Source organism: Ammospiza caudacuta, chromosome 38, assembly GCF_027887145.1.
Source record: "Ammospiza caudacuta isolate bAmmCau1 chromosome 38, bAmmCau1.pri, whole genome shotgun sequence".
Taxonomy (NCBI): Eukaryota; Metazoa; Chordata; class Aves; order Passeriformes; family Passerellidae; genus Ammospiza; species Ammospiza caudacuta.
The window spans coordinates 201,537-229,223 of NC_080630.1; the positions used below are offsets into that span (position 1 = coordinate 201,537).

Genomic DNA, 27,687 nt, shown 5'->3' on the forward strand with positions numbered 1-27,687 from the left:
GACTCTGGGCCAAACTGGTTTGAACTGGGAGTTACTGGGAGGGACTGGGAGGGCTCTGAGAGGGAACTGGATCAAACTGGGATTGAACTGGGATCGGACTGGGAGGGACTGGGATTGAACTGGGCCAAACTGGGATGAACTGGGATTGAACTGGGATGGACTGGGAGTACTGGGATGGACTGGGAGGGAACTGGGAGGGACTGGGAGCACTGGGATCACAGCTGGAGTCAAACTGGGAGCACTGGGAGGGAACTGGGAGTTACTGGGAGGGACTGGGAGGGACTGGGAGGGACTGAGGGTGCACTGGGCCAAACTGGACTAAACTGGGAGTTGCTGGGAGAGACTGGGAGAGACTGGGAGAGACCGGGAGGACTCTGGACCAAACTGGGCCAAACTGGGAGTTACTGGGATTGAACTGGGAGCACTGGGCTGGACTGGGAGGGAACTGGGAGGGAACTGGGATAAACTGGAAGGGACTGGGAGGGAACTGGGAGGGACTGGGGAGGCACTGGGAGTTACTGGGAGCACTGGGATCACAGCTGGAGTCAAACTGGGATGGACTGGGAGAGACTGGGAGGTTACTGGGATGAACTGGGAGCACTGGGGAGAAACTGGGAGCACTGGGCTGTACTGGGAAGGGCGCTTTGAGGCACTGGGATGAACTGGGATGAACTGGGATGAACTGGGAGGGAACTGGGAGGGAACTGGGCTGAACTGGAAAGGGCACTTTGGGACAGTGGGATGAACTGGGAGGGACTGGGAGGGAACTGGGAGGCCCTGAAAGGGGAAACTGGGATGAACTGGGCTGAACTGGGAGGGACTGGCGTGAACTGGGAGGGACTGGGATTGAACTGGGCTGAACTGGGAAGGGCTCTTAGGGATACTGGGAGAGACTGGGATGGACTGGGAGGGACTGGGAGCACTGGGATCACAGCTGGAGTCAAACTGGGAGCACTGGGAGGGACTGGGATTGAACTGGGCTGAACTGGGAGGGACTGGGAGGGACTGGGAGGGACTGGGATTTAACTGGGAGGGACTGGAAAAGGGACTGGGCTGAACTGGGATGAACTGGGAGGGAACTGGGATTTAACTGGGAGGGGAGCTGGGCTGGGCACTGGGCTGAACTGGTTCGAACTGGTCTGAACTGGGATTTAAAGGCCGCGGCTCCTTCCTCGCCCTCCTCCTCCTCCCGATGGAGCGGCTGCTGCCGCTGCTGCTGCTGGCCACTGGTTTGTACTGGTTTATACTGGGAGGGACTGGTTTGGGCTGGGGGGAACGGGGGGCCACTGGTTTGTACTGGTTTATACTGGGAGGGACTGGTTTGGGCTGGGGGGGACGGGGGGCCACTGGTTTGTACTGGTTTATACTGGGAGGGACTGGTTTGGGCTGGGGGGGGGACGGGGGGCCACTGGTTTGTACTGGTTTATACTGGGAGGGACTGGGGGGCACCGGGAGTGAACTGGGAGGCTGCTGCTGGCCACTGGTTTGTACTGGTTTGTACTGGTTTGTACTGGGGGGTACGGGGGGCAACTGGAAGCAAACTGGGAGCTGCTGGTTTATACTGGTTTGGGCTGGGGGGCACTGGGAGGCTGCTGGCCACTGGTTTGTACTGGTTTGTACTGGTTTGGGCTGGGGGGACTGGGAAGGAACTGGGAGCAAACTGGGAACAAACTGGGAGCTGCTGGTTTGTACTGGGGGGCACTGGTTTGTACTGGTTTGTACTGGTTTATACGTCTGGTTTGTACTGGGAGGCACTGGGAGGGCCTGGTTTGTACTGGTTTGTACTGGGAGGGCCTGGTTTGTACTGGTTTGTACTGGTGTGTACTGGTTTGGGCTGGGGGGAACTGGGAGCAAACTGGGGGGACACTGGGAGCTGCTGGTTTGTACTGGTTTATACTGGTTTGGGCTGGGGGGCACTGGGAAGGACTGGTTTGTACTGGCAGCACTGGTTTGTACTGGGGGCACTGGTTTGTACTGGCCTGTACTGGTTTGTACTGGTTTGTACTGGTTTGTTCTGGTTTAGTACTGGTTGACACTGCTTGTTTGTACTGGGGGCACTGGGAATGAACTGGTTTGAACTGGGAGCACTGGGATGAACTGGGAGGACACTGGGCCATACTGGGATGGAGCCAGGGGTGAACTGGGGACACTGGGAGGGAACTGGGATGAACTGGGAGGGACTGGGATGAGTGGGAGGCAATCGACTGGGTGAACTGGTTTGTACTGGGAGGGACTGGGAGGAACTGGGAGCACTGGGAATGAACTGGGAGCACTGGGAATGAACTGGGCCATACTGGGATGGAGCCAGGAGTGAACTGGGAGCACTGGGTTGAACTGGGATTGAACTGGGAGGGAGCTGGGATGGAACTGGGGGCACTGGGAGGAAACTGGGATGGACTGGGAGTGAACTGGGAGTGAACTGGGAGTGAACTGGGAGCACTGGGAGGACACTGGGCCATACTGGGATGGAGCCAGGGGTGAACTGGGGACACTGGGAGGGAACTGGGAGGGACTGGGAGGAACTGGGAGGAACTGGGATGAACTGGGAGGAACTGGGAGGGAACTGGGAGGGACTGGGAGGGAACTGGGATGAGTGGGAGGCAATCGACTGGGTGAACTGGTTTGTACTGGGAGGGTGAACTGGGGGCACTGGGAGGGACTGGGGGAAACTGGGATTGAACTGGGATTGAACTGGGATTGAACTGGGATGAACTGGGAAGGAGTGGGTGGGAAGTGAGAGGTCACTGGGATGGACTGGGATGAACTGGGATGAACTGGGATGAACTGGGATGAACTGGGAGACCACCAGTCCAAACTGGTCCACACTGGTTTCCATTGGTTTCTATTGGTTCTAACTGGTCCAAATTGGTTTCTACTGGTTTATACTGGTCTATACTGGTTCTATTTGGTCCAAACAGGTTTCTACTGGTTTCTACTGGTTTATACTGGTCCATACTGGTCAGCAGTGGCTGTGGGGGCTGATGAGAACTGGGGAGACACTTTGGGGGTACTGGGATGGACTGGGATGGACTGGGAGGAACTGGGATGGACTGGAGGGGTCTGGGATGGACTGGGATTGACTGGGACGGACTGGGATGAACTGGGATGAACTGGGATGAACTGGGACGGACTGGGATGAACTGGGATGAACTGGGATGGACTGGGATGAACTGGGATGGACTGGGAGACCACCAGTCCAAACTGGTGCACACTGCTTTCTACTGGTTTCTATTGGTTCTAACTGCTTTCTACTGGTTTTAAGTGGTTCTAACTGGTCCATACTGGTTCTAACTGGTCCATACTGGTTTATACTGGTTTCTACTGGTCGGCAGCGGCCGCGGGGGCGGATGAGAACTGGGGAGACCCTTTGAGGGTACTGGGATGGACTGGGATGGGCTGGAGGGGTCTGGGATGGACTGGGATGGACTGGGAGACCACCAGTCCACACTGGTCCGTACTGGTTTCTACTGGCTCTAACTGGTCCATACTGGTCCACACTGGTCCGTACTGGTTCTAACTGGTTTCTACTGGTCGGCAGCGGCCATGGGGGCTGATGAGAACCGGGGAGACCCCTTGGGGCTACTGGGACACGACCAGTCCAAACTGGTTTCTACTGGTTTTAAGTGGTCCATACCGGTCCATACCAGTCCATACCGGTCCACACTGGTCCATACCGGTCCCTACCGGTCCATACCGGTCCATACCGGTCCATACTGGTCCACACTGGTCCGTACTGGTCCGTACTGGTCCATACTGGTCCACACTGGTCCACACTGGTCCGTACTGGTCCGTAGTGGTTCTAACTGGTTTCTACTGGTTTCTACTGGTTTTAACTGGTTTTTACTGGTCCGTACTGGTCCATACCGGTCTCCATTGGTCGGCAGCGGCCGCGGGGGCGGACGAGAACCGCATCGTGGGCGGGGCCAGGTGCGAGCGGCGGCGCCACCCGTACCAGGCGCTGCTGCTGCAGCCGGGGGGCGCCATCCACTGCGGGGGCGTCCTGATTGGCCGAAACTGGGTGCTGACCGCCGCCCACTGCCACAGCGACAGGTGAGACACACCTGGGCACACCTGGGCACACACCTGGGCACACCTGGGTATGGTACAGACACAGCTGAGTATGGGTACAGACACACCTGGGCACACCTGGGTATGGTACAGACACACCTGGGCACACCTGGGCACACCTGGGCACACTTGGGATACACCTGGGTACAACTGGGCACACACCTGTGCTCACCTGTCCCATTACAAACCCCATTTACTTGTCCCAGGTGTATTTACCTGTCCCAAGTGAGCTCACCTGTCCCTGACCTGTGCTCAGGTGTGCTCACCTGGCCCAATATAAACCCCATTTACCTGTCCCTCACCTGTCCCTCACCTGTGCTCACCTGTCCCAGGTGTGCTCACCTGTCCCTGTCCTGTCCCATTACAAACCCCATTTACCTGTCCTTCACCTGTCCCTCACCTGTCCCTCACCTGTCCCTCACCTGTCCCTCACCTGTGCTCACCTGTCCATCACCTGTCCCAATATAAACCCCATTCACCTGTCCCTCACCTGTCCCAGGTGTGCTCACCTGTCCCTCTCCTGTCCCATTACAAACTCCATTCACCTGTCCCTCACCTGTGCTCAGGTGTGCTCACCTGGCCCAATATAAACCCCATTTACCTGTCCCTCACCTGTCCCTCACCTGTGCTCACCTGTCCCAGGTGAGCTCACCTGTGCTCACCTGTGCTCACCTGTCCCTCACCTGTCCCAGGTGCATTTACCTGTCCCAGGTGATCTCACCTGTGCTCACCTGTGCTGGGCGAGCACAGCCTCAAGGAGCGGGACGGGGCGGAGCAATGCCTCACCTGTGCTCAGCTGTGCCAGGTGCATTTACCTGTCCCAGGTGTGCTCACCCGAGCTCACCTGAGCTCACCTGTCCGTCCCCAGCCCCCTGCGCGTGCTGCTGGGCGAGCACAGCCTCAAGGAGCGGGACGGGGCGGAGCAATGCCTCACCTGGGCGCGCGCCTTCGTGCACCCGCGCTACCTGCCCGGCCGCCATGACAGTGACGTCATGCTGCTGCGCCTCAGCGGCCCCGCCCAGCTGAGCCCGCGCGTGCGCCCCGCGCCGCTGCCGCGCAGGTGCCCCCAGGTAGGGGACAGGTGCGTGGTGAGCGGCTGGGGCAGCACCCGCAGCCCGCAAGGTGAGACACACCTGGGGGGACACACCTGGGAGGGACACACCTGGGGGGAACAGGTGAGGGTGGGGGGGACAGGTGAGACACACCTGGGGGAGACACACCTGGGGGAGACACACCTGGGGGGGACACACCTGGGGGGGACAGGTGAGACACACCTGGGGGAGACACACCTGGGGGGGACACACCTGGGGGGGACACACCTGGGGGAGACACACCTGGGGGAGACACACCTGGGGGGGACACACCTGGGGGGGACAGGTGAGACACACCTGGGGGGGACACACCTGGGGGGGACACACCTGGGGGGGACACACCTGGGGGGGCTCACCTTTCCCATCCATTCCTCACCTGTCCCTCACACCTGTCCCACCTGTTCTACCTGTCCTCATCCATCTCTCACCTGTCCCTTACCTGTCTCCATCTCTCCTCACCTGTTCTTACCCATCCCTCACCTGTCCCATCCATCTCACCTGTCCCATCCATCTCACCTGTCCCTCACCTGTCCTCACCTGTCCCAGGTGCGCTCCCGGATGTGCTGCAGTGCGGGGAGGTGTTCACCCGGTCCTACACCTGTACCTGTACCTGTACCGATCACACCTGTGTCACACCTGTCCCATCCATTCCTCACCTGTCCTCACCTGTCACACACCTGTCCCTCACCTGTGCCTGTCACACCTGTGTAATCCATCCCCACCTGTCCCATCCAACCCTCACCTGTCCTCACCTGTGCCAGGTGCGTTCCCGGACGTGCTGCAGTGCGGGGAGGTGTTCACCTGGTCCAACGCCGCCTGCGCTCACCTGTACCCAGGTGCCATCACTCCCAACATGCTTTGCGCCGGCGGCCGCGCCGGGGACAGCACCGACTCCTGCCAGGTGAGGGGACAGGTGTGGGCGGGGCACACCTGGCAGGGGGGGGGAGGGGTCAGGTGTGGGGAGAGGCACACCTGAGCTACACCTGAGCACACCTGAGTACACATGGATATGTCTGGGATACACCTGGGCACACCTGGGACACACCTGGGCACACCTGGGTACACATGGGTATGTCTGGGATACACCTGGGCACACCTGGATACACCTGGGCACACCTGGATACACCTGGGATACACCTGATGGGGAGGAGGAGTCAGGTGTGTGGGGGAGGCACACCTGAGGGGACGGGGGAGGGGTCAGGTGTGGGGGGAACTCACCTTTGTAGGGGAACTCACCTGTGTGGGAGGGAATGGGTGGGACACACCTGGGGAACACCTGGGGGGACTCACCTGTCCCACCCGTGTCTCACCTGTCCCACCCATCTCACCTGTCCCACTTGTGTCTCACCTGTCCCACCCATCTCATCTGTCTCACCTGTCCCACCTGTGTCTCACCTGTTCCACCTGTGTCCCACCCGTGTCCCACCTGTCCCACCTGTCCCGCCTGTGTCCCACCTGTCGCAGGGTGACTCCGGGGGCCCGCTGGTGTGTGACGGGTACCTGCAGGGCGTGGTCTCCTGGGGGCTGCAGGTGTGCGGCCAGCAGGGCAAGCCAGGTGTGTACAGCCGTGTCTGCGCCTTCACCACCTGGATCCGCCGCACCATCCGCGCCAACGGTGGCGACTGACGCACCTGGGCGCACCTGGGGGGCACCTGGGGGGCACCTGGATGCACCTGGGCAGCACCTGGGGTTCACCTGGATGCACCTGGGGTTCACCTGGATGCACCTGGGGGGCACCTGGGGGCACCTGGGGTTCACCTGGATGCACCTGGGGCACACCTGGGGGCACCTGGGGGGCACCTGGGCTCACCTGTGACACCTGGGAGGCTCCTTGTAATACCTGGGGCTCACCTGGAGCACCTGGAGGGCACCTGGATGCACCTGATGCTCCTTGGCCTCACCTGTAACACCTGAGTGGTTCCTTTTAACACCTGTGGGTTTTTTTTACTTCACCTGTAACACCTGGGGGGTACCTGGGCACTCCTGGGGGCACCTGGGGGGCACCTGGAGCACCTGAGCACACCTTGGGGGGGCTCCTTGTAATACCTGGGAGGGGCCTTCAGGTCACATCGACACCCCCAAATCCCCCCAAGCCCCACCTACGTGAGGAAAATGAGGGAAAAAAGGCAGAAAATGGGAATTCTGAGGAGAAAATGGCAGGAAACGTGAGGGGAAAATGGGAGTTATGAGGAGAAAATGGAGGGAAATGTGAAAAAATGGAGGGAAATGTGAAAAAATGGAGGGAAATGTGAGGGGAAAAGTGAGGAAAACGTGAGGGGAAAATGGAGGCAAATGTGAGGGGAAAATGGAGGGAAACGTAAAGAAAATATGAGAGGAAAAATGAGAGAAACATGGGGGGGAAATGGCCGGAACTGTGAGGGGGAAAATGGAGGGAAACGCGAGGGGAAAATGTAAGGAAACGTGAGGGGGAAAATGGAGAGAAATGAGGGGGAAATGGAGGGAAATGTGAGGGGAAAATGGAGGGAAACATAAGGGGAAAATGGGAATTATGAGGAGAAAATGGAGGGAAACATGAGGGTGGAAATGGAGAGAAACGTGAGGAGAAAATGGAAACGTGAGGGGGAAAATGGAGGGAAATGTGAGGGGAAAATGGAGGGAAACATAAGGGGAAAATGGAGGAAAATGTGAGGGGAAAATGGAAGCAAACATGAGGGGAAAATGGAGGGAAATGTGAACAAATGGAGGAAAATTTGAGGGGAGAAGTGAGGAAAATGTGAGGGGAAAATGGAGGGAATTGGGAGGGGAAGATGGAGGGAAACGTGAGGGGAAAATGGAGGGAAATGTGAGGAGGAAAACGGAAGGAAACATGAGGGGAAAATGGAGGAAAATGTGGAGAAAACATGAGAGGAAAATTAATAAAAACGTAAGCGGGGAAATGGAGGAAAACATGAGGGGAAAATGAAGGGAAATGTGAGGGAAAATGGAAGGAAAATGTGAGGGGAAAAGTGAGGGGAAAATAGTGGGAAACATGAGGGAGAAAATGGAGGGAAAAGTAAGGGGAATGTGGAAGGAAACGTGAGGGGAAAATGGAGAGAAATGTGAAGGGAAAAGTGAGGGAAAATATGAAGAGGGAGTGGAGAGAAACGTGAGGGGGAAATGGAGGGAAACATGAAGGAAAAATGGCAGAAATTGTGAGGGAGAAAATGGAGGAAAACGTGAGGGGAAAATGGAGGGAAATGTGAGAGGAAAATGGAGAGAAACATAAGGGGAAAATGGGAATTATGAGGAAAAAATGGAGGGAAACATGAGGGCGGAAATGGAGAGAAACGTGAGGAGAAAATAGAAACGTGAGGGGGAAAATGGAGGGAAATGTGAGGGGAAAATGGAGGAAAATATGAGGGGAAAATGGAAGGAAACATAAGGGGAAAATGGAAAAAAAGGTGACGAGGAAAGTGGAGGAAAATGTGAGGGGAAATGGATGGAAATATGAGGGAGAAAATGGAGGGAAACATGACGGGAAAATGGGAATTATGAGGAGAAAATGGAGGGAAATGTGAGAGGGAAAATGGAAGGAAACGTGAGGGGGGAAAAGGTGGGAAATGTGAGGGGAAAATGGAGAGAAATGTGAGGGGAAAATGGAGGGAAATGTGAGGGGGAAATGGATGGAAATGTGAGGGGAAAATGGAGGAAAACGTGAGGGGAAAATGGAGGAAAACGTGAGGGGAAAATGGAGGGAAATGTGAAAAAATGGAGGAAAATGTGAGGGCAGAAGTGAGGAAAACGTGAGGGGAAAATGGAGAGAAATGTGAGGGGAAAATGGAGGAAAATGTGAGGGGAAAATGGAAGCAAACATGAGGGGAAAATGAAGGGAAACATGAGGGGAAAATGGGAATTATGAGGAGAAAATGGAGGGAAACATGAGAAGGAAAATGGAAGGAAACCTGAGGGGGAAAAGGTGGGAAATGTGAGGGGAAATATGAGGAAAATGTGAGGGGAATGTGAGGGGAAGATGGCAGGAAATGTGAGGGGGAAATGGAGAAAAATGTGAGGGGAAAATGGGGGAAATGTGATGGGGAATATGGAGGGAAACGTGAGGGGAAAATGGAGGGAAGTGTGAGGGGGAAATGGAGAGAAACATGAGGGTGAAATGGAGGGAAATGTGAGGGGAAAAGGATGGAAAACTTGAGGAGAAAAACGAAGGAAATGTGAGGAGGAAATGGAGGGAAATGTGAGGGGGAAATGGAGGGAAATGTGAGGGCAAAAGTGAGGAAAACATGAGGGGGGAAATGGAGGGAAATGTGAGGGAGAAAAGGGAGGAAAATATGGCGGAAAAAAAGAGGGAAACATGAGGGAAAAATGGAGGGAAACATAAGGGAAAATGGAAAAAAAGGTGACGAGGAAAGTGGAGGAAAACATGAAGGGAAAATGGAGGGAAATATGTGGGAGAAAATGGAGGGAAACATGATGGGAAAATGGGAATTATGAGGCGAAAATGGAGGGAAACACGAGAGGGAAAATGGAAGGAAACGTGAGGGGAAAAAGGTGGGAAATGTGAGGGGAAATATGAGGAAAATGTGAGGGGAAAATGGAGGGAAATGTGAGGGGAAGATGGTGGGAAATGTGAGGGGGAAATGGAGGAAAACGTGAGGGGAAAATGGGAATTATGAGGAGAAAATGGAGGGAAACGTGATGGGAAAAATGGAGGGAAATGTGAAAAAATGGAAGAAAATGTGAGGGCAGAAGTGAGGAAAACGTGAGGGGAAAATGGAGAGAAATGTGAGGGGAAGATGGAGGGAAACGTGAGGGGAAAATGGAGAGAAATGTGAGGGAAAAAGTGAGGAAAATGTGAGGGGAAAATGGAGGAAAATGTGAGGGAAAAAGTGAGGAAAACATGAGGGGAAAATGGAGGAAAACATGATGGGGAAAATGGAGGGAAATGTGAGGGGGAAAATCAAGGGATACGTGAGGGGAAAATGAAGGAAAATGTGAGGAAAACATGAGAGGAAAAATAATGAAAACATGAGAGGAAAAATAATAAAAACATGAGGGGGGAAATGGAGGGAAACGTGAGGGGAAAATGGAGGAAAATGTGAGGGGAAAAGTGAGGAAAACGTGAGGGGAAATGTGAGGAAAATGTGAGGGGAAAATGGAGGAAACCATGAGGGGAAAATGGAGGGAAACATGAGGGGAAAATGGAGTGAAATGTGAAGGGAAAAGTGAGGGAAACATGAGGGGAAATGTGAGGAAAATGTGAAGGGAAAAGTGAGGGGAAAATGAGGGAAAATGTGAGGGGAAAATGGAGGGAAATGTGAGGGGAAAATTGAGGGAAAATATGAGGGGAAATGTGAGCAAAACATGAGGGAGAAAATGGAAACGTGAGGAAAACATGAAGGGAAAAATGATAAAAACCTGAGGGGGAAAATGCAGGGAAATGTGAGGAAAACATGAGGGGAAAAATGAGGGAAAATTGAGGGGGAAAAAGAGAAATTTCAGGGAAAAAGGGCGGGAAACTTGAGGACAACAAAGGGATGAAACCTGAGGGAAAAATGTTCCCAGTTTGATCCCAGTTTGATGCCCGTTGATCCCAGTTGGTTCCCAATGCTCCCAGTTTGGCTCTGGGCCGCCCCCAGCGCCACCAATGACCTCACCCCCCTCCCCAGCCAATCAGACAATGCGAAGGGGGTGGAGCCAGATGCGCTCTGAGCTCTGATTGGTCTTTATTGCAAAGGGAGGGGTCAGCGGTCACTCAGGCTGTCTGTGGTCACTCAGGGGGTTCAGTGGTCACTCAGGGTCACATGAAGGGTCAATGGTCACTCAGAGGGTTCAGTGGTCACTCAGGCTGTCCGTGGTCACTCGGGGTCATAGGAGGGGTCAGTGGTCACTCAGGGAGTTCAGCGGTCACTCGGGGTCACAGGAGGGGTCAGTGGTCACTCATTGGTGTCAGTGGACATCCAGGGTCATAGGAGGGGTCAGTGGTCACTCTGTGGTGTCATTGGTCATGAGGGGTCACATGAGGGGTCAGCGGTCACTCTGTGGTGTCAGCGGTCACTCCATGGTGTCAGTGGTCATTCAGGGGTTTCAGTGGTCACTTGGGCTGTCCGTGGTCACTCAGGGTCACAGGAGGGTTCAGCGGTCACTCAGGGTCACAGGAAGGGTCAGTGGTCACTCTGTGGTGTCATTGGTCACTCAGGGTCATAGGAGAGGTCAGCGGTCACTCTGGCTGTCTGAGGTCAGTTGGCATCACAGGAGGGGTCAGTGGTCACTCCATGGTGTCAGTGGTCATTCAGGGTCACATGAGGGTTCAGTGGTCACTCTGTGGTGTCAGTGGTCACTCTGTGGTCTCCGTGGTCACTCGAGGTCACATAAGGGGTCAGTGGTCACTCCCTGGTGTCTGTGGTCACTCAGGGTCACAGGAGGGGTCAGTGGTCACTCAGGCTGTCTGTGGTCACTCCGTGGTGTCTGTGGTCACTCATTGGGGTCCGTGGTCACTCAGGCTGTCTGTGGTCACTCCGTGGTGTCTGTGGTCACTCAGAGTCACAGGAGGGGTCAGTGGTCACTCAGAGGGGTCAGTGGTCACTCCATGATGTCTGTGGTCACATGGGGGGGTTCAGCGGTCACTCTGTGGTCTCTGTGGTCACTCAGGGTCACATGAGGGGTCATTCATTGGTCTCTGTGGTCACGAGGGGTCGCACGAGGGGTCAGTGGTCACTCCATGGTGTCACCGGTCACTCCACGGTCACGAGGGGTCACACTCGGGGTCACCGGTCAGCCCAGTGACCTCTCGGATCCAGGCCAGGGCGGGCTGGACGCGGGCGTAGACCCCCGGCCGGCCGGGCTGACCACAGGGGTGACCACCCCAGGACACCACGGCCTGGAGCCGGCCCTGGCACAGCAGCGGACCCCCGGAGTCACCCTGGGGAAAATTGGGGGAAAACGGGGGAAAATTGGGAAAAATGGGGGAAAATGGGATTGGGGGCATTGGGGACAATGGGAGAAAATGGGGGGAAATTGGGAAAAAATGGGAAAAATGGGAAAAATGGAGGAAATGGGATTGGGGACTTTGGGGACATTGGGGACACTGGGAAAAAATGGGGGAAAACTGGGAAAAATGGGAAAAATGGGAAAAAAATGGGGGAAATGGGATTGGGGACATTGGGGACATTGGGGGCATTGGGGACACTGGGAAAAATGGGGGGCATTGGGAAAAAATGGGGAAAAATGGGAAAAATGGGAAAATGGGATTGGGGACATTGGGGGCATTGGGGACATTGGGAAAAAATGGGGGGAAATTGGGAAAAAATGGGAAAAATGGGAAAAAAATGGGGAAATGGGATTGGGAACATTGGGGACATTGGGGGCACTGGGAAAAAATGGGGGAAAACGGGGAAAAAATGGGAAAAATGGGAAAAATGGGGGAAATGGGATTGGGGACATTGGGGGCATTGGGGGCATTGGGAAAAAAGGGGGGGAAATTGGGAAAAAAATGGGAAAAATGGGAAAAAAATGGGGAAATGGGATTGGGGACATTGGGGACATTGGGGACATTGGGGGCACTGGGAAAAAATGGGGGAAAACGGGGAAAAAATGGGAAAAATGGGAAAAATGGGGGAAATGGGATTGGGGACATTGGGGGCATTGGGAAAAAATGGGGGGAAACTGGGAAAATATGGGAAAAATGGGAAAAAAATGGGGAAATGGGATTGGGGACATTGGGGACATTGGGGGCATTGGGGAAAAATGGGGGGAAACTGGGAAAAAATGGGAAAAATGGGAAAAAATGGGGGAAATGGGATTGGGAACATTGGGGACATTGGGGGCACTGGGAAAAAATGGGGGGAAATTGGGAAAAATGGGAAAAAATGGGGGAAATGGGATTAGGGACATTGGGGACATTGGGAAAAAATGGGAAAAATGGGAAAAATGGGAAAAAATGGGGGAAATGGGATTGGAGACATTGGGGACATTGGGGACACTGGGAAAAAATGGGGGGAAATTGGGAAAAATGGGAAAAATGGGAAAAAATGGGGGAAATGGGATTGGGGACATTGGGGGATTGGGGGATTGGGGGGACACAGGGGAAGGTGAGGGGACGCAGGTGACGATGTGGCACAGGTGACACAGGTGACAGACAGGTGACAATGTGCCACAGGGACAGGTGGCACAGGTGACGGGACACAGCTAACAGAGGTGACACAGGCGACACACCTGACAAGGACAGGTGGCACAGGTGACACACCTGACAAGGACAGGTGACTCAGGTGACACAGGTGACGGGACACAGCTAACAGAGGTGACACAGGCGACACACCTGACAAGGACAGGTGACACAGGTGACACAGGTGACGGGACACAGCTAACAGAGGTGACGCAGGTGACACACCTGACAAGGACAGGTGACACAGGTGATGAGACACAGGCGGCACAACTTAACACAGGTGACATGGGTGACACAAGTGACACAGGTGACAAGGACAGGTGACACAGGTGACACAGGTGATGATGTGACACGGGTGACACACAGGTGACACACCTGGCAGGAGTCCTTGCCGCCCTCGGGCACACCTGCGCACAGCATGTCCGGTGTCACCTGCCCCCCGTAGGCGTCACCGCAGGCGCTGTCCCCGAGCACGGTGACGTTGAGGCACTGAGGGACCTCCGGGTACGACTCTGGGGACAATGACACACCTGGGACACCTGGGACACACCTGGGGCAGGTGAGACACACCTGGGGCACACCTGGGGACACCTGGGATACACCTGGGGACAGCTGGGGACACACCTGACACACCTGGGGCAGGTGAGACACACCTGGGGCACACCTGGGGACACCTGGGATACACCTGGGGACAGCTGGGGACACACCTGAGACACACCTGAGACACACCTGGGGACAGGTGACACCACCTGGGGACACACCTGGGACACACCTGAGATAGCTGGGGACACCTGGGACACACCTGGGGCAGGTGATGTCCCTGAGCACGGTGACATTGAGGCACTGGGGGACGTCCGGGTAGGACTCTGGGGACACCTGGGGACAATGACACACCTGGGACAGCTGAGACACACCTGAGACACACCGGGGGACACCTGGGGACAGCTGGGACACACCTGGGACACACCTGGGGACACCTGGGATACGCTTGGGACACACCGGGTCCAAACCAATCCCTCCCAGTCCAAACCAGTATAAACCAGTCCAAACCAATCCCTCCCAGTCCAAACCAGTCCAAACCAGTCCGCACCTTCGGGGCTGCTGGTGCTGCCCCAGCCCATGACGGTGCAGGCGGAGCCGGGGGTGGGCGTGGCCTGGGGGAGGGGGAGGGGCCTCACGCGGGGCCCGCAGGTGAAGGGCGGCTCCACCCTCAGCAGCATCAGGTCGTGGGAGCGGCCCGAATCCCCCGCATCTTCCCCCAAAAAACTCCCGGAAAAACTCCCGGAAAAATTCCCGGAAAAACTCCCGGAAAAACTCCCGGTTTTCCCAAAATCGCCGAAATTCCGGGCATTTCCCGCGGCTTTGCCGAAGTCCGGGTGCACCACGAGCTCCACGGCGGCGGCGAATTGCTCGTGGCCGCTCACCTGGGCCAGGCTGTGCTCACCTGCGCGCACCTGCAGGTGGCTGAGAGAGATCCCAGTTCAAACCAGTCCATCCCAGTCCATCCCAGTCCATCCCAGTCCATCCCGGTGACACCCAGTCCATCCCAGTCCATCCCAGTCCATCCCAGTTTGACCAGTAACCAGACAAATCCCATCAATCCCAGTTATTCACCTCACCTGTGCTCACCTGGATGAGGCCGGGAAGTCACTCCCAGTCCCTCCCAGTCCATCCCAGTCCCTCCCAGTCCCTCCCAGTTTGTCCCCGTCGCTCCCAATCCCCTCCCAGTCCACCCCAGTTCCCTCTCAATCCCCTCCCAGTATAAACCAGTAACCCCAAATCCCCTTTTTACCGCCTCCAGTCCCCTCCCAGTCCCTCCCAGTTTAATCCCAGTCCCTCCCAGTATATCCCAGTATATCCCCGTCCTTCCCAGTATATCCCAATCCCCTCCCAGTCCCTCCCAGTCCATCCCAGTCCATCCCAGTGCGTGCCTGGCCTGGCAGTGGGCGGCGCTCAGCACCCACTGGGGTCCCTCCCAGTCCCTCCCAGTATAAACCAGTAACCCCAAATCCCCTCCCAGTATATCCCAGTCCATCCCAGTCCCTCCCAGTCCATCCCAGTCCCTCCCAGTCCATCCCAGTCCATACCTGGCCTGGCAGTGGGCGGCGCTCAGCACCCACTGGGGGCTCAGCAGGGCCCTGCCAGTCCCTCCCAGTATAAACCAGTACAAACCAGTAACCCCAAATCCCCTTTTTACCACTCCCAGTCTCCTCCCAGTATATCCCAGTATATCCCAGTCCCCTCCCAGTATATCCCAGTCCATCCCAGTATATCCCAGTCCCCTCCCAGTATATCCCAGTATATCCCAATCCCTCCCAATCCCCTCCCAGTATATCCCAGTCCCTCCCAGTCCCTCCCAGTGCGTGCCTGGCGTGGCAGTGGGCGGCGCTCAGCACCCACTGGGGGCTCAGCAGGGCCCCCCCGCACACGAACTGGTCGAACTGGAAGAGCCGCACGAGCCCCGCGTGCTCCCGGGGGGGGCACTCGGAGCCCCCCAGAATCCGCCCGGGGTGGGCCCGGCCTGAGAGAGAGACACGGGCGATCGGAATTCCCGAAATTCCCCAATTTCCCCCAAAATCCCCCAAATTTTCCCCCAAATTCCCCCCCCAACCCCCCCAAACTTTCCTTAAAACCACTCAAAATTTCCCCCACAATCCCCCCAAGTTTTCCTTAAAATCGCTCAGAATTTCCCCAAAACCCCCCCAAATTTCCCCAACCCGCCAAACTTTCCTTAAAACCTCTCGAAATTTCCCTAAAATCCCCCAAAGTTTCCTCCAAATTTTCCCCCAAATCCCCCCAAACCACCCAAATTTTACTTCAAATGGCTCAAAATTTCCCCTAAAATCCCCCCCAAAATCCCCAAACTTTTCCGAAACTCCCCCGAATTTTCCCCGAAATTCCCCGAAATCGCGAATTTTGCCCCCAACCCGGTGTCCCCTCACCGGGGGGCAGCAGGAGGAGGAGGAGGACGAGGCCGAGGGGCTCCATGGGGCTGTTCTGGGGGGGCTCCGCGTCACCCCGCTAATTAAAGGAGGCCTCGTTAATGATTAATTAATGAGCGGCCCCTCCCCCACCCCCGGCGGGCGGTGCCGGCCCAGGTGGGGCCTTCCCACCCCTCCCCCACCCCGGGAAAAGCCGATTTTGGGGGGAATTTGGGGGATTTTGGGGGGAATTTTGGGGAATTTTGGGGGGAATTTGGGGAATTTTGGGGGATCCTCTCAAATTGTCCCCAAATTCCCCCCAAAACTCCCGTGGAATCTCCACAAAATCCCCTCAAATCTGCCCTAAAACTCATCCCAGAACTCCTTCACAATCTCCCCAAAATTTAATTGGATCCTCCCCAAAATTCCCTCAAATTCCCCCAAATTCCCTCCCTAAATTCCTTCAAAACCCCCTCAGATTCCCCCCAAAATTCGCTCGAAATTACTCCAAAAAACTCCCCAAAATTCCCCCCAAATTCCCCTCAAATTCCCTCCCAAAATTCCCTCCCAAAATTCCCTCTAAATCTCCTCAAAATTCCCTCAAATTTCCCCAAAATTCCCTCCCCAAATTCCCTCTAACCCTCCTCAAACTCCCCTCAAATTCCCCCCAAATTTCCAAAAATTCCCCTGGACTCTGTGCAAAATCGCCGCAAATTTTCCCCAAATCTCTCCTAAAATTCCCTCAGAAATCTCCCAAAAATCTCCTCAAATTCCCCCAAAATTTGCTCTAAATTCCTCCAAAAATCTCCCTAAAATTCCCCCCCAATATTACCTCAGAATCTCCCCAAAATCCCCCCAAATTCACCCCAAAATCCCAAATTTTGGGACCAGAAGAAACCACGCGGAGCCCAGAGTCCCCCGGCACATCTTCAATGTCCCCTCAGGTGCCACCTCAGGTGCCACCCCAGGTGCCACCTCAGGTGTCCTCCATGGTCTTGTGGATCCCCCAAAATCCCCTCAAATTCACCCCCAAAATCCCCTCAAATTTCCCCCAAAATTCCACCGGAATCTCCTCAAAATCCCAAATTTTGGACCAGGTTCTCCCTCAGGTGTTCTCCATGGCATCGTGGATCCCCCAAAATCCCCTCAAATTCACCCCAAAATTCCTTCAGAATCTCCTCAAAATCCCCCAAAATCCCAAATTTTGGACCAGAAGAAACCACATGGAGCCCAGAGTCCCCAGCACATCTTCAATGTCCCCTCAGGTGCCACCTCAGGTGCCACCTCAGGCGTCCCCCATGGTCTTGTGGATCCACCTCAGCTGCCACCTCAGGTTCTCCCTGAGATGCCACCCCAGGTGCCACCTCAGGTGTCCTCCACGGTCTCCTGGATCCCCCCAAATCCCCTCAAATTCACCCCAAAATCCCCCCAAATTCCCCCCAAATCCACAAATTGTCCCAAAATCCCATCCCAGAAGAAACCACACGGAGCCCAGAGTCCCCGGCACATCTTTAATGTCCCCTGGGTGTCCCCTCGGGTGCCACCTCAGGCGTCCTCCATGGTCTCCTGCATCCACCTCAGGTGCCACCCCAGGTTCTCCCTCAGGTGCCGCCCCAGGAACCCTCTCAGACGCCACCCCAGGCGCCACCTCAGAGGCCACGCGAGGTGCCGCCCCGGGAACCCCGCGAGATGCCCCCTCAGGTGTCCTCCATGGTGTCGTGGATCCAGCGGGCGTAGCGGCACACCTTGGTGTAGACCCCTGGGCGCCGCGGCTGCCCGCAGCGCTCCATGCCCCACGAGACGATGCCCTGCAAGGTGCCCTCGCACACCAGGGGCCCGCCGGAGTCACCCTGGGGGGACAGCGGGACAAGGTCACCACCGGGATGGCCGCCGGGGCTGGGGGACAACTTTGGGGTCGACCCAGAGCTCCTCGGGTTGGTCAAACCCTGGGTGGATCCCCTTGGGTTGGCCAAACTCTTGGTGGACCTCGTTGGGTTGGGTGAACTTGTTGGGTTGGGTGACCCCTTGGTGGACCTCGTTGGCTTTGGTGACCCCTTGGTGGACCTCATTGGGTTTGGTGACCCCTTGATGGATCTCACTGGGTTTGGTGACCCCTTGATGGACCCCATTGGGTTTGGTGACCCCTTGATGGATCTCACTGGGTTTGGTGAGCCCATGGGTTGGTCAAACCCTTGGTGGATCTCATTGGGCTGGTCAAACTCTTGGGGACCTCATTGGGTTTGGTGACCCCATGGGTTGGTCAAACTCTTGGTGGATCTCGTTGGGTTGGGTGAACTTGTTGCTTTTGGTGACCCCTTGATGAACCTCGTTGGGTTGGGTGAGCCTTTTATGGACCTCGTTGGGTTTGGGTGGCCCTTGATGGATCTCACTGGGTTTGGTGACCCCATGGGTTGGCCAAACTCTTGGTGGACCTCACTGGGTCTGGTGACCCCTTGGTGGATCTCACTGGGTTTGGTGACCCCATGGGTTGGCCAAACTCTTGGTGGACCTCATTGGGTTGGTTGACCCTTTGGTGGATCTCACTGGGTTTGGTGACCCCTCAGTGGATCTCACTGGGTTTGGTGACCCCTTCATGGATCTCACTGGGTTTGGTGACCCCAAACCCAGGTTCTCCTCCACCTCTGACCCCTCCCAGGTGTCCTCAGGTGTGTCCCAGGTGTCCCCAGGTGTCCCCAGGGTTACCTGCCACGAGTCCTGTCCCCCCTGCAAGGTGTCCCCAGGTGTCCCCAGGTGTCCCAGGTGTCCCCAGGTGTGTCCCCAGGTGTCCCCAGGTGTGTCCCCAGGTGTATTTTCGGTGTCCCCACGTGTCCCCAGGTGTGTCCCCAGGTGCGTTACCTGGCATGAGTCCTGTCCCCCCTGCAGGTGTCCCCACGTGTCCTCAGGTGTCCCCAGGTGTCCCAGGTGTCCCCAGGTGTCCCAGGTGTCCCCAGGGTTACCTGCCACGAGTCCTGTCCCCCCTGCAAGGTGTCCCCAGGTGTCCCCAGGTGTCCCCAGGTGTCCCAGGTGTGTCCCAGGTGTGTCCCCAGGGTTACCTGGCACGAGTCCTGTCCCCCCTGCAGGTGCCCGGCACAGATCATGTTGTCAGTGATGGAGCCGGGGTAGAAACGGCGACACTCGGCCGGAGAGAACAGCGTGACATTGACACACTGCAGCACCTCGGGGTACGTCACTGCGGACAGAGTGACCACTGAGTGACCACTGACCACTGAGTGACCACTGAGTGACCAGTGAGTGACCAATGAGTGACCACTGACCACTGAGTGACCAATGAGTGACCAATGAGTGACCACTGACCACTGAGTGACCGCTGAGTGACCATCACTGAGTGACCATCACTGAGTGACCGCTGAGTGACCATCACACTGACCACCACAGTGACCACTGAGTGACCACCACTGAGTGACCACCAGGGTTCCAAAGTGACCACCAGAGTGACCACTAGGGTGACCACCAGAGTGACCAGTAGAGGACCCAGGTGATCATGAGATGAGCACGAGGAGACCCCAATGACCACGAGATGACCACAGGATGACCACGAGGAGACCAAAGTGACCATGACGAAGGCCCAGGTGACCACAAGATGACCACAAGGAGACCCAAATGACCACGAGGTGACCTCAAGGTGCCCACAAGGTGCCCCAAACCCCCTCCAGATGCCACCTGGGCCATGTCCCATCTCCATGAAGAGCCCCAAACCCCCCCCAGATGCCACCTGGGCCATGTCCCATCTCCATCAGGAGCCCCAAACCCCCTCCAGATGCCACCTGGGCCATGTCCCATCTCCATCAGGAGCCCCAACCCCCCCCAGATGCCACCTGGGCCATGTCCCATCTCCATCAGGAGCCCCAAACCCCCCCCAGATGCCACCTGGGCCATGTCCCATCTCCATCATGAGCCCCAAACCCCCCCCAGATGCCACCTGGGCCCCATGGCCAGCCCCAGGTACCTTCGGGCGAGGTGGTGGCCCCCCAGCCCGAGGTGACGCAGGTGGTGCCGGGCCGGGGCAGGCACGAGGCCACCGGGATGGGCCGGACGCGGTCGGAGATGGCGGCCGGGGACAGCAGCTTGAGGAGCATGATGTCGTTGTCCTTGGTGGACGGGTCGTAGCCCGGGTGGGCCACCATGCGCGCCACCATGCGGCGCTGCTCGCCCGCCTCGCGCGCGTACAGGCGGTGCTTGCCCAGAGACACCGTGGTCACCCTGCGGGGACGGGAACGAGGTGAGGGACACCTGGGCAACACCTGGGGAACACCTGGGGAACACCTGGGGAACACCTCGGGAACACCTCGGGAACACCTCGGGAACGTCTGAGGAACATCTGAGGAACGTCTCAGGGGGCATCAGAAGGACATGGAGGGGACAGGATGGGTGAGGAACGTCTGAGGAACGTCTGAGGAACATGGGGAGTACATGGAGGGGACGGGAGCAGGTGAGGAGCACCTGAGGAACATCTGGGGAACACCTGAGGAATGTGAGGGACATGGGGATTACATGGAGGGGATGGGGTGGGTGAGGAACATCTCAGGAACATCTGGGGAACATCTGGGGAACATCTGAGGAACATCTGAAGAACATATGAGGAACATCTGAGGAACATCTCCAGGTGTCCCTTACCCAGGTGTGTCCCCTGTCCCCAGGTGTGTCCCCAGGTGTGTCCCTTACCTAGGTGTGGTGCAGTGTCACTGTCCCAGGTGTGTCCCCAGGTGTCCCCAGGTGTCCCCAGGTGTGTCCCTTACCCAGCTGTGGTGCAGTGTCCCAGGTGTCCCCAGGTGTGTCCCTTACCCAGGTGTGGTGCAGTGTCACTGTCCCCAGGTGTGTCCCTTACCCAGCTGTGGTGCAGTGTCACTGTCCCCAGGTGTGTCCCCAGGTGTGTCCCCAGGTGTCCCCAGGTGTGTCCCTTACCCAGGTGTGGTGCAGTGTCACTGTCCCCAGGTGTCCCCAGGTGTGTCCCCAGGTGTCCCCAGGTGTGTCCCTTACCCAGCTGTGGTGCAGTGTCACTGTCCCCAGGTGTCCCCAGGTGTGTCCCCAGGTGTCCCCAGGTGTGTCCCTTACCCAGGTGTGGTGCAGTGTCACTGTCCCCAGGTGTCCCCAGGTGTGTCCCCAGGTGTCCCCAGGTGTGTCCCTTACCCAGGTGTGGTGCAGTGTCACTGTCCCCAGGTGTCCCCAGGTGTGTCCCCAGGTGTGTCCCCAGGTGTGTCCCTTACCCAGGTGTGGTGCAGTGCGCCGCGGTCACCACCCATCTCGGTGCCACCAGGACTCCCCCGCAGTAGAGCTTGTACATGTCCAGCACGGCCACCTGCCAGGGCTGTGAGTGCGGCACGCAGGCGTGGCCACCCACGACACGATTGTCACCTGTCACCTGTGCCACTGTGGGGACATGGAACACCTGTCAGTGTCACCTGTGTCACCTGTGTCACCTGTGCCACTGTGGGGACATGGAACACCTGTCAGGGTCACCTGTGTCACCTGTGCGCCACCCCTCACCTGTCCCATTGTCACCTGTCCCATTGTCCCTCACCTGTCCTATTGTCACCTATCCCAGTGTCACCTGTCCATTGTCCCTCACCTGTCCCTCACCTGTCCATTGTCACCTGCCCATTGTCACCTGTCCATTGTCACCTTTCCCTCACCTGTCCCCATTGACCCTCACCTGTCACCTGTCCCATTGTCCCCAGTGTCACCTGTCCATTGTCCCCAGTGTCACCTGTCCATTGTCCCCTGTCCCCTGCTCACCTGTCCATTGTCCCCATTGTCACCTGTCCCCATTGTCACCTGTCCATTGTCACCTGTCCCCCGCTCACCTGTCCATTGTCCCCATTGTCACCTGTCCCCATTGTCACCTGTCCATTGTCACCTGTCCCCCGCTCACCTGTCCATTGTCCCCATTGTCACCTGTCCCCACTCACCTGTCCATTGTCACCTGTCCATTGTCCCCATTGTCACCTGTCCCCATTGTCACCTGTCCATTGTCCCCATTGTCACCTGTCCCCGCTCACCTGTCCATTGTCACCTGTCCATTGTCCCCATTGTCACCTGTCCATTGTCCCCATTGTCACCTGTCCCCGCTCACCTGTCCATTGTCACCTGTCCATTGTCCCCATTGTCACCTGTCCATTGTCCCCATTGTCACCTGTCCCCGCTCACCTGTCCATTGTCACCTGTCCATTGTCCCCATTGTCACCTGTCCCCGCTCACCTGTCGCCAGCAGCAGCAGCAGCAGCGCCGCGGGAGCCACCGGGGGGCGCCACGTCATCGCCGCTGGGGGGCGGAGCCGAAAATCTGGGGTCAGTTCGGGGAATTTTGGGGCCTTTTGGGCATTTTTAGGGATTTTGGGGAGTTTTGGGGATTTTTGGGGTCAGTTTTTGGGAATTTGGGGCCAATTTTGGAGAGATTTGGGGACATTTTTGGGGCATTTTGGGGGATTTGGGGATAAATTTCCAGGTCATTTTGGGGGAGTTTTTGGGTCATTTTTGGGGTGGTTTGGGGTCAATTTTGGGGAGTTTGGGTCGATTTGGGGAATTTAGGGACATTTTGGGTAGTTTGGGATAATTTTGGGGTCTTTATTTGGAATTTTGGGGCAAATTTTGGAGAGATTTGGGGTCAATTTTGGGGTGGCTTGGGGTCTATTTGGGGAATTTTGGGGATTTGGGGGGTTTTGGGGTAATTTTTGGGGAATTTGAGGCAATTTTTTGAGAGATTTAGGGTCATTTTTGGGGTGGTTTGGGGTCAGTTTTGGGGAGTTTGGGGTCATTTTGGGGTGTGGGTTTTTTGGGGTAATTTTTAGGGAGTTTGGGGTCAATTTGGGGGATTTGGCGTCATTTAGGGGGAGTTTGGGGTCATTTTTGGGATCATTTCGGGGTCATTTTATGTATTTTTGGATGATTTTAGGGGAATTTTTGGGTATTTTTTGTAATTTCAAATATTTTAGGGTCATTTGGGGATAATTTTGGGTATTTTGGGGTATTTGGGAGCATTTGGGGGCATTTTTGGAGGATTCAGGGTAATTTTAGGCATTTTGGTGTAATTTTTCTGTAATTTTGGGGTATTTTGGCGTAATTTCAGGTATTTTTGAGTAATTTTGGGTATTTCAGGGCATTTTGGGGCATTTTGAGATAATTTTGGGAATTTTGGGGTATTTTGGAGTAATTTTGGGGCATTTTTTGGGATGTTGGGATTTTAGGGTATTTTTGGGATATTTTTTGGTATTTTGGGGTAATTTTGGGGTATTTGGGGATAATTGTGGGTATTTGGGGGTATTTTGGGGTCATTTTGGGGTATTTTTTTTTGGGTTTTGGCATCATATTCGGGTATTTTTGGGTATTTTGGGGCCATTTTGGGTCATTTTGGGTCATTTTGGGGGGATTTTAGTATCATTTTTGGGGCATTTTTGGCCATTTTGGGATCATTTCAGGTTCTCCCCGCCCCCCCCACCCCGCCCCCCCCGCCCCGCCCCCGCCGGGGCCCTTTCGCAACGGTGACGTCATCGGGCCCAGCCCGTTGGCGCTCATTAAGGAGGGCGTTAATTGGCCTTAATTAGCGGCCCTAATTAGCGGGCGCCGCCCCGCCCCGCCCCCAGCCCGGTGACCTCCGGAGACCCCGCGGGGGCCGACGGGAAAGGGGCGGGGCCTGATGAAAAAGGGGCGGGGCCTCGGCAAGGGGCGGGGCCCAGTTTGGGGTTGGGATCCCAGTTTGGGATTTCCCGTTTGGGGTCCCAGTTTGGGGCTGCAGTTCCCAGTTTGGGGTCCCAGTTTGGGGTCCCATTTTGGGGTTCAGGTCCCAGTTTGGGGCTGGAGCTCCCAGTTTGGGGTCCCAGTTTGGGGTTCGGGTCCCAGTTTGGGATTTCCCGTTTGGGGTCCCAGTTTGGGGCTGGAGTTCCCAGTTTGGGGTCCCAGTTCAGGGTCCTGGTCCCAGTTTGGGTTCCCAGTTTGGGGTTGGGATCCCAGTTTGGGATTTCCCATTTGGGTTCCCAGTTTGGGGTTCGGGTCCCAGTTTGGGGTCCCAGTTTGGGTTCCCAGTTCGGGGTTCCCAGTTTGGGGCTGCAGTTCCCAGTTTGAGTTCCCAGTTTGGGTTCCCAGTTTGGGGTTCAGGTCCCAGTTTGAGTTCCCAGTTTGGGTTCCCAGTTTGGGGTTGGGTTTCCAGTTTGGGTTCCCAGTTTGGGGTTCAGGTCCCAGTTTGGGTTCCCAGTTTGGGTTCCCAGTTTGGGGTCCCAGTTTGGGGTCCCAGTTTGGGGTTCAGGCCCCGCCCACCAGAAATTGGCCCCGCCCCTTTCCCGTGGGAACCGGAACCAGGGAGGAACTGGGAGGAACTGGGACGAACTGGGAGGAACTGGGAGGAACTGGGAGAGGGGGAAACTGGGGACTGGGACGAACTGGGAGGAACTGGGAGGAACTGGGAGAGGGGGAAACTGGGGACTGAGAATAATTGGGATGAACTGGGATGAACTGGGACAGGAAGAACCTACAAACTGGGGTCAAACTGGGCCAAACTGGGCCAAACTGGGACTGGGGTAAACTGGGAGAGGAGGACAGTTGGAACTGGGGTCAAACTGGGAGAGAAAGGACGGGGAACTGGGACAAACTGGGACCCTGCGACTGGGCCAAACTGGGCCAAACTGGGACTGGGTGACACCAAGACTGGGCCAAACTGGGATAAACTGGGAGAGGGCAAACCAGGGGACTGGGTCAAACTGGGACAGGGTCAAACTGGGCCAAACTGGGCCAAACTGGGACTGGGCCAAACTGGGACGAGGTGACACTGGGACTGGGCCAAACTGGGCCAAACTGGGACTGGGTGACACCGGCAACTGGGACCAACTGGGACAGTGGGACTGGGCCAAACTGGGACGGGGTCAAACTGGGACAAACTGGGACGGGGTGACACCAGGGAACTGGGACAAACTGGGATAAACTGGGATAAACTGGGGCAGGGTGACACCAGGACTGGGCCAAACTGGGACCCCGTGACTGGGTCAAACTGGGACAGGGTCAAACTGGGCCAAACTGGGACAAACTGGGACTGGGCCAAACTGGGACAGTGGGACTGGGCCAAACTGGGATGGGGTCAAACTGGGACAAACTGGGATGGGGTGACACCGGGGAACTGGGACAAACTGGGATAAACTGGGGCCAAACTGGGGCAGGGTGACACCAGGACTGGGCCAAACTGGGACCCCGTGACTGGGTCAAACTGGGACAAACTGGGGCCAAACTGGGATAGGGTGACACTGGGGAACTGGGCCAAACTGGGGGGGGATCAAACTGGGAACTGGGGCCAAACTGGGAAATGGGATTGGGTCAAACTGGGCCAAACTGGGATGGGGTCAAACTGGGACAAACTGGGCCAGGGTCAAACAGGGAACTGGGGCCAAACTGGGCCAAACTGGGCCAGGGTGACACCGGCAACTGGGACAAACTGGGACAGGGTGGCTCGGGGAACTGGGGCCAAACTGGGAGAAGGTCAAACTGGGATGGGATCAAACTGGGATGGGATCAAACTGGGAACTGGGGCCAAACTGGGACAGGGTCAAACTGGGCCAAACTGGGATGGGATCAAACTGGGAACTGGGGCCAAACTGGGCCAAACTGGGATGGGGTCAAACTGGGAAATGGGGCCAAACTGGGACGGGGTGACACCAGGAACTGGGCCATACTGGGCCAAACTGGGACAGGGTCAAACTGGGACAAACTGGGGCCAAATTGGGGTGGGATCAAACTGGGAACTGGGGCCAAACTGGGACAGAGTGACTCAGGGAACTGGGATTAACTGGGCCAAACTGGGAAATGGGACTGGGTCAAACTGGGACTGGGATAAACTGGGATGGGTGACTCGGGGAACTGGGGCCAAACTGGGACAGGGTCAAACTGGGGCCAAACTGGGAGAAGGACAAACTGGGATGGGGTCAAACTGGGACAAACTGGGACAGGGTGACTCGGGGAACTGGGGCCATACTGGGAAATGGGACTGGGCCAAACTGGGCCAAACTGGGACAGGGTCAAACAGGGACAGAGTGACTCAGGGAACTGGGCCAAACTGGGACAGGGTCAAACAGGGAACTGGGGCCAAACTGGGACAGTGGGACTGGGTCAAACTGGGCCAAACTGGGACAGGGTCAAACAGGGAACTGGGGCCAAACTGGGACAGGGTGACACCGGGGAACTGGGGCCAAACTGGGACAGTGGGACTGGGTCAAACTGGGCCAAACTGGGACAGGGTGACACCGGGGAACTGGGGCCAAACTGGGACAGTGGGACTGGGTCAAACTGGGCCAAACTGGGGCCACACTGGGAAATGGGACTGGGCCAAACTGGTCCCCCCCCCCTCCCCCCCCGCCCCCTCCCCTCGCCCCTCCCCCCCCTCCCCCCCCCCCAAACCTTCGCTCCGCCCCTCGGGGGGGCCGGGGGGGGGTGGGGCCGCCCCGCTCCCTTCCTGCGCCGTCGCCTCCGTTGTCCCCTCGCCGTCCCCTCCTCGCCGTCCCCTCCTCGCTGTCCCCGCTGTCCCCGCTGTCCCCGCTGTCCCCTCCTCGCTGTCGCCGCCGCCGCCGTCCCCGCGCGCGCGCTGTCCCCAAAGGGGGACACGCCCCTCCCCCACCCCCCCCCCCCCCGCTCCCTGCCACGCCCCTCCCCAAAATGTTTTAATTTGGGGCGTGGGGGGGGACGCGGATTAACCCGGGCGGGGCCGCGGGGGGGGGAGGGGAGGGAGGGGAGGAGGGGGTGGGGGAGGGAAAAGGGAAAGGGGGGGGAGGGGGTTGGGGGTGAGAAAGGGGGAGATTTTTGGGGGGGGTCTTGGTTGGTTGGGGGGGGAGGTTGGGGGGATTTTTGGGGGGTCCTGATTGGCCGAGAGGGGATTTTGGGGGTCCCGATTGGCCGAGAGGGGATTTTGGGGGGATTTTGGGGGTCCCGATTGGCCGAGAGGGGATTTTGGGGGGTCCTGATTGGCTGAGAAGGGATTTTGGGGGGGATTTTGGGGGGTCCTGATTGGCTGAGAGGGGATTTTGGGGGTCCTGATTGGGGGGGATTTTGGGGAAGGGAGGAATTTTGGGAAGGATTTTGGGGAGTTTTGGGGGGTTTCTGATTGGTTGGGAGGGGAATTTGGGGGGCCCTGGTTGGTTGGGGGGGGGGTTGGAAGGGATTTTTGGGGGGATTTTTGGGGGGTCCTGATTGGCCGAGAGGGGATTTTGGGGGTCCCGATTGGTTGAGAGGGGATTTTGGGGGGGATTTTGGGGAATTCTGATTATCTGAGAGAGGAATTGGGGGGGGATTTTGGAGGTCCTGATTGGTTGTGGGGGGATTTTGGGGAAGGGGAGAATTTTGAGGGGTCCTGATTGGCTGAGAAGGGATTTTGGGGGGATTCTGATTGGTTGGGAGGGGATTTGGGGGGGATTTTGGGGGGTTCTGGTTGGCTGAGAAGGGATTTAGGGAGAGGAGAGGAAATTTGGGGGGGATTTTGAGGAGGATTTTCGGGTGTCTTGATT

General features: G+C 56.8%; 3 protein-coding genes across 3 annotated transcripts; 1 reads left to right on the forward strand and 2 right to left on the reverse strand.

The window, feature by feature from the left end:
* The first annotated feature begins 1,094 nt into the window (after nt 1–1,094).
* On the forward strand, nt 1,095–6,849 carry LOC131570742 (kallikrein-6-like). The gene is made up of 5 exons (XM_058823124.1): nt 1,095–1,229; nt 3,885–4,050; nt 4,937–5,190; nt 5,921–6,060; nt 6,624–6,849. The coding sequence occupies exons 1-5, from the start codon at nt 1,193–1,195 to the stop codon at nt 6,783–6,785; spliced, it is 759 nt and encodes a 252-aa protein (XP_058679107.1). The 5' UTR covers nt 1,095–1,192; the 3' UTR covers nt 6,786–6,849.
* A 5,007-nt stretch (nt 6,850–11,856) lies between these two features.
* LOC131570721 (trypsin-like) lies at nt 11,857–16,263 on the reverse strand. Its single transcript, XM_058823101.1, has 5 exons — nt 16,218–16,263; nt 15,639–15,796; nt 14,366–14,729; nt 13,651–13,814; nt 11,857–12,033 (listed from the first exon to the last, which is right to left on the reverse strand). The coding sequence occupies exons 1-5, from the start codon at nt 16,261–16,263 to the stop codon at nt 11,857–11,859; spliced, it is 909 nt and encodes a 302-aa protein (XP_058679084.1).
* A 1,466-nt stretch (nt 16,264–17,729) lies between these two features.
* LOC131570718 (kallikrein-14-like) lies at nt 17,730–26,637 on the reverse strand. The gene is made up of 6 exons (XM_058823097.1): nt 26,588–26,637; nt 22,413–22,475; nt 21,422–21,584; nt 20,164–20,417; nt 19,250–19,386; nt 17,730–18,046 (listed from the first exon to the last, which is right to left on the reverse strand). The coding sequence occupies exons 2-6, from the start codon at nt 22,468–22,470 to the stop codon at nt 17,894–17,896; spliced, it is 765 nt and encodes a 254-aa protein (XP_058679080.1). The 5' UTR covers nt 22,471–22,475; nt 26,588–26,637; the 3' UTR covers nt 17,730–17,893.
* Between the last annotated feature and the right edge of the window lie 1,050 nt (nt 26,638–27,687).

Excerpts from the sequence above, each read along its gene's own strand:
- LOC131570742 (XM_058823124.1), top strand. The coding sequence starts at position 1,193 with ATGGAGCGGCTGCTGCCGCTGCTGCTGCTGGCCACTG. Across the intron at positions 4,051-4,936 it reads GCCCACTGCCACAGCGACAG|CCCCCTGCGCGTGCTGCTGG; the intron begins GTGAGACACACC and ends GTCCGTCCCCAG. Across the intron at positions 5,191-5,920 it reads CAGCACCCGCAGCCCGCAAG|GTGCGTTCCCGGACGTGCTG; the intron begins GTGAGACACACC and ends CACCTGTGCCAG.
- LOC131570721 (XM_058823101.1), bottom strand. The coding sequence starts at position 16,263 with ATGGAGCCCCTCGGCCTCGTCCTCCTCCTCCTCCTGCTGCCCCCCG. Across the intron at positions 13,815-14,365 it reads CAGCACCAGCAGCCCCGAAG|GTGTCCCAGGTGTGTCATTG; the intron begins GTGCGGACTGGT and ends GGTGTGTCCCAG. Across the intron at positions 12,034-13,650 it reads GCGGCAAGGACTCCTGCCAG|GGTGACTCCGGGGGTCCGCT; the intron begins GTGTGTCACCTG and ends AATTTTCCCCAG.
- LOC131570718 (XM_058823097.1), bottom strand. The coding sequence starts at position 22,470 with ATGACGTGGCGCCCCCCGGTGGCTCCCGCGGCGCTGCTGCTGCTGCTG. Across the intron at positions 21,585-22,412 it reads GCTGCTGCTGCTGGCGACAG|TGGCACAGGTGACAGGTGAC; the intron begins GTGAGCGGGGAC and ends ATGTCCCCACAG. Across the intron at positions 20,418-21,421 it reads GCGCACTGCACCACACCTGG|GGTGACCACGGTGTCTCTGG; the intron begins GTAAGGGACACA and ends CCGTCCCCGCAG.